Below are 10,133 nucleotides of genomic sequence, written 5' to 3'. Positions count from 1 at the left end.
TCAATAAATACAATTGAATGAATGAATGAATAAATTCGATTGATTGAATAAATGAATGAATGAATGAGGGGGTCCCGGGGCGATGGGCGAGGGTCTGCCGCTGTAATATGTTTGGTTTTGTCGTCTGTCTCCCCCTTCTAGACTGTGAGCCCGCTGTCGGGTAGGGACCGTCTCTATATGTTGCCGACTTGGACTTCCCGAGCGCTTAGTCCAGTGCTCTGCACACAGTAAGCGCTCAGTAAATACGACTGAATGAATGAGGGGGTCCCAGGGTGATGGGAGAGGGTCTGCTGCCGTAATATGTTTGGTTTTGTCGTCCGTCTCCCCCTTCTAGACCGTGAGCCCGCTGTCGGGTAGAGACCGACTCTAGATGTTGCCGACTTGGACTTCCCGAGCGCTTAGTCCAGTGCTCTGCACAGAGTAAGCGCTCAATAAATATGATTGAATGAATGAATGAATGAATGAATGAGGGGGTCCCGGGGCGATGGGCGAGGGTCTGCCGCTGTAATATGTTTTGTTTTGTTGTCTGTCTCCCCCTTCTAGACTGTGAGCCCGCTGTCGGGTAGGGACCGTCTCTAAGATGTTGCTGACTTGGACTTCCCAAGCGCTTAGTCCAGTGCTCTGCACCCAGTAAGCGCTCAATAAATACGACTGAATGAATGAGGGGGTCCCAGGGCGATGGGCGAGGGTCTGCCGCCGTAATATGTTTGGTTTTGTCGTCCGTCTCCCCCTTCTCGACTGCGAGCCCGCTGTCGGGTAGGGACCGTCTCTAGATGTTGCTGACTTGTACTTCCCAAGCGCTTAGTCCAGTGCTCTGCACACAGTAAGTGCTCAATAAATATGATTGAATGAATGAATGAATGAATGAATGAGGGGGTCGCGGGGCAATGGGTGAGGGTCTGCCGCCGTAATATGTTTTGTTTTGTCATCTGTCTCCCCCTTCTAGACTGTGAGCCCGCTGTCGGGTAGGGACCGTCTCAAGATGTTGCTGACTTGGACTTCCCAAGCACTTAGTCCAGTGCTCTGCACACAGTAAGCGCTCAATAAATACGACAATGAATGAATGAGGGGGTTCTGGGGCGATGGGCAAGGGTCTGCCGCTGTAATATGTTTGGTTTTGTCGTCTGTCTCCCCCTTCTCGACTGTGAGCCCACTGTTGGGTAGGGACCGTCTCAAGATGTTGCTGACTTGTACTTCCCAAGCGCTTAGTCCAGTGCTCTGCACACAGTAAGCGCTCAATAAATGCAATTGAATGAATGAATGAATAAATTCGATTGATTGAATAAATGAATGAATGAATGAGGGGGTCCCGGGGCGATGGGCGAGGGTCTGCCGCTCTAATATGTTTGGTTTTGTCGTCTGTCTCCCCCTTCTAGCCTGTGAGCCCACTGTTGGGTAGGGACCGTCTCAAGATGTTGCTGACTTGGACTTCCCGAGCGCTTAGTCCAGTGCTCTGCACACAGTAAGCGCTCAGTAAATACGACTGAATGAATGAGGGGGTCCCAGGGTGATGGGCGAGGGTCTGCCGCCATAATATGTTTGGTTTTGTCATCCGTCTCCCCCTTCTAGACCGTGAGCCTGCTGTCGGGTAGGGCCCATCTCTAGATGTTGCCGACTTGGACTTCCCGAGCGCTTAGTCCAGTGCTCTGCACCCAGTAAGCGCTCAATAAATACGATTGAATAAATGAATGAATGAATGAATGAATGAGGGGGTCCCGGGGCGATGGGAGAGGGTCTGCCGCCGTAATATGTTTGGTTTTGTTGTCCGTCTCCCCCTTCTAGACCGTGAGCCCGCTGTCGGGTAGAGACTGACTCTAGATGTTGCCGACTTGGACTTCCCGAGCGCTTAGTCCAGTGCTCTGCACACAGTAAGCGCTCAATAAATATGATTGAATGAATGAATGAATGAATGAATGAGGGGGTCCCGGGGCGATGGGAGAGGGTCTGCTGCCGTAATATGTTTGGTTTTGTCGTCCGTCTCCCCCTTCTAGACCGTGAGCCCGCTGTCGGGTAGGGCCCGTCTCTAGATGTTGCCGACTTGGACTTCCCGAGCGCTTAGTCCAGTGCTCTGCACCCAGTAAGCGCTCAATAAATAGGACTGACTGAATAAACGAATGACGGGGGGCCGGGCTAGGGCTGCAGCTGGTACTGGCCCTCCGTGGCGGTATAGAAGTCCTCCAGGACGCTCTGCAGGTACTCGAACGTGGGTCGGTCCTCCGGCCTTTTGGTCCAGCAGCGGGTCATGAGGTCGTAGAGCTCCTTGGGGGTCTTCTCCGTGGGGGGCATGCGGTACCCCCGCTCCAGGGCCCGGATCACCTCGGGGTTCGTCATGCCTGCGAGCGGGGGCACCGGGCCGGCCCACCTTTAGGCAGGGCCGGGCCCGGTGGGGGGCTCCTCCTCCCCCCTTCCTCCCCGATCGCCTGGGCCTCAGTTTCCCCGCCTTGAAGATCGCCCCATATCCCTCCCACCATCCCCTTCCAAACTCCTTGAACGAGCTGTCCCACAGGGGGCTCACAGTCTTCTCCCCATTTTCCAGATGAGGGAACTGAGGCCCGGAGAAGCAAAGTTAACTCGCCCAAAGTCACCCAGTTGACGACTGGCGGAGCCGGGATTCGAACCCGTGACCTCTGACTCCAAAGCCCGGGCTCTTTCCACTGAGCCACGCTGCTTAATAAATGCCGTCGTCCACAGATAATTGTTATTATTAGCACTACGAGCAAACCGGTCCCCCGTGGGGCTCGCCGTCCCCACCCCCAATTTGTACTTCCCAAGCGCTTACTACAGTGCTCTGCACATAGTAAGCGCTCAATAAATACGATTGATGATGATGATCCCCGTTTTACAGAGGAAGCAGCGTGGCTCGGTGGAAAGAGCCCGGGCTTTGGAGTCAGAGGTCACGGGTTCGAATCCCGGCCCCGCCACTCGTCAGCTGGGTGACTTTGGGCGAGTCACTTCACTTCTCTGGGCCTCAGTTCCCTCATCTGTAAAATGGGGATGAAGACCGTGAGCCCCCCCGGGACAACCTGATCGCCTTGTAACCTCCCCAGCGCTTAGAACATAGTAAGCATAGTAACCTGTATATACGTATATACCTGTATATATGTTTGTACATATTTTTTTACTCTATTTATTTATTTATTTTATTTGTCCATATCTATTCTATTTATTTTATTTTGTTAGTATGTTTGGTTTTGTTCTCCGTCTCCCCCTTTTAGACTGTGAGCCCGCTGTTGGGTAGGGACTGTCTCTAGATGTTGCCAATTTGTACTTCCCAAGCGCTTAGTCCAGTGCTCTGCACATAGTAAGCGCTCAATAAATGCGATTGATGATGATGATGATGAGTAAGCGCTTAACAAATGCCATTATTATTATTACAGAGGAGGGAACCGAGGCCCGGAGAAGGGAAGTGACCGGGCCGAGCCGGGATTGGAACCCAGGTCCCGCCGCTCTTCCCAGGCCTAGGCCGCGCTGCTTTTCCGGAAAACCAGAGTGGCGCTCAGAGGGAGGTCGGGCTTCCGGAATGACCTTCCGCTCCTGCCGGGGATATAGTGGGCGCCCCCGGGGGTCCGTGCCCGCGCCCCCCGGCCCGAGGCCTACCCGGGTAGGGGATGCGCCCGTAGGTGACGATCTCCGTCAGCAGGATCCCGAAGGACCACACGTCCGACTTGATGGTGAAGGAGCCGAAGTTGATGGCCTCCGGGGCCGTCCACTTGATGGGAAACTTGGCGCCTGGAGCGGGGGGAGAGAGGAGCGACCGGATTTCAGGACCGTGAGCCCGGGACCGTCTCTCGAGGTTGCCAACTTGGACTTCCCAAGCGCTTAGTACAGTGCTCTGCCCACAGTAAGCGCTCAACAAGTACCATTGAATGAATGAATGAATGAACGATCATGGTACTAGTGAAGCGCCATAATAATAATAATAATAATGGCATTTGTTAAGACCTTAGTACAGTGCTCTGCCCACAGTAAGCGCTCAATAAAGACCATTGAATGAATGAATGAATGAACGATCATGGTACTAGTGAAGCGCCGTAATGATAATAATAATAATGGCATTTGTTAAGCGCTTAGTACAGTGCTCTGCACACAGTAAGCACTCAATAAAGACCATTGAATGAATGAATGAATGAACGATCACGGTACTAGTGAAGCGCCGTAATAATAATAATAATAATAATGGCATTTGTTAAGGGCTTAGTACAGTGCTCTGCCCACAGTAAGCGCTCAACAAGTACCACTGAATGAATGAACGATCATGGTACTGGTGAAGCGCCGTAATAATAATAATAATAATGGCATTTGTTAAGGGCTTAGTACAGTGCTCTGCACACAGTAAGCGCTCAACAAGTACCATTGAATGAATGAATGAGTGAACGATCATGGTACTGGTGAAGCGCCGTAATAATAGTAATAATAATGGCATTTGTTAAGCGCTTAGTACAGTGCTCTGCCCACAGTAAGCGCTCAACAAGTACCATTGAATGAATGAATGAATGAACGATCATGGTACTAGGGAAGCGCCGTAATAATAATAATAATAATAATGGCATTTGTTAAGCGCTTAGTACAGTGCTCTGCCCACAGTAAGCGCTCAACAAGTACCATTGAATGAATGAACGATCATGGTACTGGTGAAGCGCCGTAATAATAATAATAATAATGGCATTTGTTAAGTGCTTAGTACAGTGCTCTGCACACAGTAAGCGCTCAACAAGTACCATTGAATGAATGAATGAATGAACGATCATGGTACTAGTGAAGCGCCGTAATAATAGTAATAATAATGGCATTTGTTAAGCGCTTAGTACAGTGCTCTGCCCACAGTAAGCGCTCAACAAGTACCATTGAATGAATGAATGAATGAACGATCATGGTACTAGGGAAGCGCCGTAATAATAATAATAATAATAATAATGGCATTTGTTAAGCGCTTAGTACAGTGCTCTGCCCACAGTAAGCGCTCAACAAGTACCATTGAATGAATGAACGATCATGGTACTGGTGAAGCGCCGTAATAATAATAATAATAATGGCATTTGTTAAGTGCTTAGTACAGTGCTCTGCACACAGTAAGCGCTCAACAAGTACCATTGAATGAATGAATGAATGAACGATCATGGTACTAGTGAAGCGCCGTAATGATAATAATAATAATGGCATTTGTTAAGCGCTTAGTACAGTGCTCTGCCCACAGTAAGCGCTCAACAAGTACCATTGAATGAATGAATGAATGAACAATCATGGTACTAGGGAAGCGCCGTAATAATAATAATAATAATAATGGCATTTGTTAAGCGCTTAGTACAGTGCTCTGCCCACAGTAAGCGCTCAACAAGTACCATTGAATGAATGAATGAATGAACGATCATGGTACTAGTGAAGCGCCGTAATGATAATAATAATAATGGCATTTGTTAAGCGCTTAGTACAGTGCTCTGCCCACAGTAAGCGCTCAACAAGTACCATTGAATGAATGAATGAATGAACGATCATGGTACTGGTGAAGCGCCGTAATAATAATAATAATAATGGCATTTGTTAAGTGCTTAATACAGTGCTCTGCACACAGTAAGCGCTCAACAAGTACCATTGAATGAATGAATGAATGAACGATCATGGTACTGGTGAAGCGCCGTAATAATAATAATAATAATGGCATTTGTTAAGTGCTTAGTACAGTGCTCTGCACACAGTAAGCGCTCAACAAGTACCATTGAATGAATGAACGATCATGGTACTAGTGAAGCGCCGTAATAATAATAATAATAATGGCATTTGTTAAGCGCTTAGTACAGTGCTCTGCACACAGTAAGCGCTGAATAAAGACCATTGAATGAATGAATGAATGAACGATCATGGTACTAGTGAAGCGCCGTAATAATAATAATAATAATGGCATTTGTTAAGTGCTTAGTACAGTGCTCTGCACACAGTAAGCACTCAATAAAGACCATTGAATGAATGAATGAATGAACGATCATGGTACTAGTGAAGCGCCGTAATAATAATAATAATAATGGCGTTTGTTAAGAGCTTAGTACAGTGCTCTGCCCACAGTAAGCGCTCAACAAGTACCATTGAATGAATGAATGAATGACCGATCATGGTACTAGTGAAGCGCCGTAATAATAATAATAATAATGGCATTTGTTAAGCGCTTAGGACAGTGCTCTGCCCACAGTAAGCGCTCAACAAGTACCATTGAATGAATGAATGAATGAACGATCATGGTACTGGTGAAGCGCCGTAATAATAATAATAATAATGGCATTTGTTAAGTGCTTAGTACAGTGCTCTGCCCACAGTAAGCGCTCAACAAGTACCATTGAATGAATGAATGAATGAACGATCATGGTACTAGTGAAGTGCCGTAATAATAATAATAATAATGGCATTTGTTAAGTGCTTAGTACAGTGCTCTGCACACAGTAAGCGCTCAACAAGTACCATTGAATGAATGAATGAATGAACGATCATGGTACTAGTGAAGTGCCGTAATGATAATAATAATAATGGCATTTGTTAAGCGCTTAGTACAGTGCTCTGCCCACAGTAAGCGCTCAACAAGTACCATTGAATGAATGAATGAATGAACGATCATGGTACTGGTGAAGCGCCGTAATGATAATAATAATAATGGCATTTGTTAAGCGCTTAGTACAGTGCTCTGCCCACAGTAAGCGCTCAACAAGTACCATTGAATGAATGAATGAAGGAACGATCATGGTACTAGTGAAGCGCCGAAATAATAATAATAATCATGGCATTTGTTAAGAGCTTAGTACAGTGCTCTGCACACAGTAAGCGCTCAATAAATACGATTGAATGAATGAACGATCATGGTACTAGTGAAGCGCCCACCAGGCAGCGGGCGCTGTAATAATAATAATAATAATAATAATGGCATTTGTTAAGCGCTTAGTACAGTGCTCTGCCCACAGTAAGCACTCAATAAATACCATTGAATGAATGAATGAATGAATGATCATGGTACTAGTGAAGCGCCCACCAGGCGGTGGGCGCTGTGATAATAATAACAGTAATGGCATTTGTTAAGCGCTTAGTACAGTGCTCTGCCCACAGTAAGCGCTCAGTAAAGACGATTCAATGAATGAATGAATGAACGATCATGGTACTAGTGAAGCGCCCACCAGGCAGCGGGCGCTGTAATAATAATAACAGTAATGGCATTTGTTAAGCGCTTAGTACAGTGCTCTGCACACAGTAAGCGCTCAATAAAGACGATTGAATGAATGAATGAATGAATGAACGATCATGGTACCAGTGAAGCTGTAATACTACTACTAATAATAATAACAATAATAATGATAATAATAATAATAATGACATTTGTTAAGCGCTTAGTACAGTGCTCTGCACACAGTAAGCGCTCAATAAAGACGATTGAATGAATGAATGAATGAATGAATGAACGATCATGGTACTAGTGAAGCGCCCACCAGGCAGCGGGCGCTGTAATATTAATAATGGCATTTGTTAAGCGCTTACTATCCCAGCTCCGCCACGTGTCTGCTGTGTGACCTTGGGCAAGTCACTTAACTTCTCTGAGCCTCAGTTCCCTCCTCTGTAAAATGGGGACAAAGACCGGGAGCCCCACGTGGGACAACCTGATCACCTTGTACCTCCCCCAGCACTTAGAACAGGGCTCGGCACATAGTAAGCGCTTAACAAATACCATTATTATTATTATTGTTATCTGGGCCTCAGTTCCCTCATCTGGCAAATGGGGATGAAGACTGGGAGCCCCACGGGGGACAACCTGATCACCTTGTACCTCCCCCGGCGCTTAGAACAGTGCTTGGCACATAGTAAGCGCTTAATAAATACCATTATTATTATTATTATTGTTATCTGGGCCTTAGTTCCCTCATCTGGAAAATGGGGATGAAGACCGGGAGCCCCACATGGGACAACCTACTTCCCTCGAATCTACCCCAGCGCTTAGAACAGTGCTCGGCACATAGTGAGCGCTTAACAAATACAATTATAATGAATGGTTATTATTATTAAGGGAGGATAGGAGGGGCAGGGGGGCGGCAGGGGGACTCTCCCAAGCGCTTAGTACAGCGCTCTGCACACGGTGGGCGCTCGATAAATAATGATAGTAGTCATGGTGTTTGTTAAGCGCTTATTATGTCCCGAGCACTGTTCTAGATAGACCCGATCGCTTAGTCCAGTGCTCTGCACACAGTAAGCACTCAATAAATACGATTGAGTGGATGGATGATTAAATGAACTAGACGGTGAGCCCACTGAGGGCAGGGATTGCCTCTATTTGTTGCCGAATCGTACGCTCCGAGGGCCGAGTCCAGCCCTCCGCACACGGCCGGCGCTCAATAAATCATCCTCATCAATCGTATTTATTGAGCGCTTACGGTGTGCAGAGCACTGGACTAAGCGCTTAAATACGATAATCATCGTCAATAAATACGACCGAACGGCTAGATGACCGAGGAGGGGGGAGGAGGCGGCCAAGCGGGGCCATCACGTCACCCTCTCTGGCAGTGTACTGGTCGTCTTCGATGATCCTGGCCAGGCCGAAGTCGGCGATCTTGCAGGCGAGGCCGGCGGAGACGAGGACGTTGGCGGCGCGGAGGTCGCGGTGGATGTAATTCCTCTTCTCGATGAAGGCCATGCCCTCCGCCACCTGCGCGTCATACACAGTCAATTCCATTCAGTCCTATTTACTGAGCGCTTACCGTGTGCAGAGCACTGGACTAAGCGGTTGGGAGTAGACTGTGAGCCCACTGTTGGGTAGGGCCCGTCTCTAGATGTTGCCGACTTGGACTTCCCAAGCGCTTAGTCCAGTGCTCTGCAATCAATCAATCAATCAATCGTACTTATTGAGCACTTACTGTGTGCAGAGCACTGTACTAAGCGCTTGGGAAGTCCAAGTTGGCAACATCTAGAGACGGTCCCTCCCCAACAGTGGGCTCACAGTCTAGAAGGGGGAGACGGACAACAAAACCAAACATATTAACAAAATTAAATAAATAGAATAGATATGGGGAAGCAGCGCGGCTCAGTGGGAAGAGCCCGGGCTTTGGAGTCAGAGGTCGTGGGTTCGAATCCCGGCTCCGCCCCATGTCTGCTGTGTGACCTTGGGGAAGTCACTTCACTTCTCAGAGCCTCAGTGACCTCATCTGGAAAACGGGGATTAAGACTGTGAGCCCTACGTGGGACAGCCTGATCACCTTGTATCCCCCCCAGCGCTTAGAACAGTGCTTTGCACATAGTAAGCGCTTAATAAATGCTATCATTATTATTATTATTATTATTATTATTATGAATGAATGAATGGCTCCGTGAACAGGTTTAGGTTGCGCTGTAGTAACAGAGAATATCCAGCAGAGGGCGCCAGAGGGACGCGCTTGTCGTGGAGAAGTCATTCATTCTTTCATTCATTCATTCATTGAATCGTATTTATTGAGCGCTTACTGTGTGCAGAGCACTGTACTAAGCGCTTGGGAAGTCCAAGTTGGCAACATCTAGAGACGGTCCCTACCCAACAGTGGTCTCACAGTCGAGAAGGGGGAGACAGACAACAAAACAAAACATATTAACAAAATAAAATAAATAGAATAGATATGTACAAGTAAAATAAATAAATATATAGAGTAATAAATCCGTACAAACATATGTACATATATACAGGTGCCGTGGGGAAGGGAAGGAGGTAAGGCGGGGGGGGTGGAGAGGGAGAGGAGGGGGAGAGGAATTCATTCATTCATTCATTCATTCATTCAATCGAATTTATTGAGCGCTTACAGTGTGCGGAGCACTGGACTAAGCGCTTGGGGAGTCCAAGTTGGCAACATGTAGAGACGGTCCCTACCCAACGACGGGCTCACAGTCTAGAAGGGGGAGACGGACGACAAAGCAAAACATATTGACAAAATAAAATAAATAGGATAAATATGTACAAATAAAATAAATAAATACATAGAGTAATAAATATATACAAACATATATACATCTATCCAGGTGCTGTGGGGAGGGGAAGGAGGTAAGGCGGGGGGGATGGGGAGGGGAAGGAGGGTCGTCTTCAGTTGTATTTCTTTCTTCATTCATTCAATCGTACTTATAATAATAATCCATTCATTCATTCAATC

General features: G+C 47.1%; 1 protein-coding gene across 2 annotated transcripts in view; it reads right to left on the bottom strand.

The window, feature by feature from the left end:
• Positions 1–2,058: 2,058 nt before the first annotated feature.
• HCK (HCK proto-oncogene, Src family tyrosine kinase) overlaps positions 2,059–10,133 on the bottom strand; it is a 35,096-nt gene continuing 27,021 nt past the window's right edge. The window contains exons 10-12 of one of the 2 annotated variants that reach the window (XM_038750256.1): positions 8,515–8,668; positions 3,598–3,729; positions 2,059–2,333 (exon numbers count right to left, since the gene is read on the bottom strand). In XM_038750256.1, coding sequence (XP_038606184.1) covers positions 2,131–2,333; positions 3,598–3,729; positions 8,515–8,668 — 489 coding nt within the window. In that variant the 3' untranslated portion in view covers positions 2,059–2,130. The remainder of the gene's footprint in view (positions 2,334–3,597; positions 3,730–8,514; positions 8,669–10,133) is intronic. The other variant, XM_038750257.1, reaches the window with a different exon arrangement.

This window comes from Tachyglossus aculeatus, chromosome 8 (assembly GCF_015852505.1).
Source record: "Tachyglossus aculeatus isolate mTacAcu1 chromosome 8, mTacAcu1.pri, whole genome shotgun sequence".
In the NCBI taxonomy this organism is placed as follows: Eukaryota; Metazoa; Chordata; class Mammalia; order Monotremata; family Tachyglossidae; genus Tachyglossus; species Tachyglossus aculeatus.
Note: the sequence above shows the minus strand (reverse complement) of the source record. Positions and strands in the feature narration are given on the sequence as shown.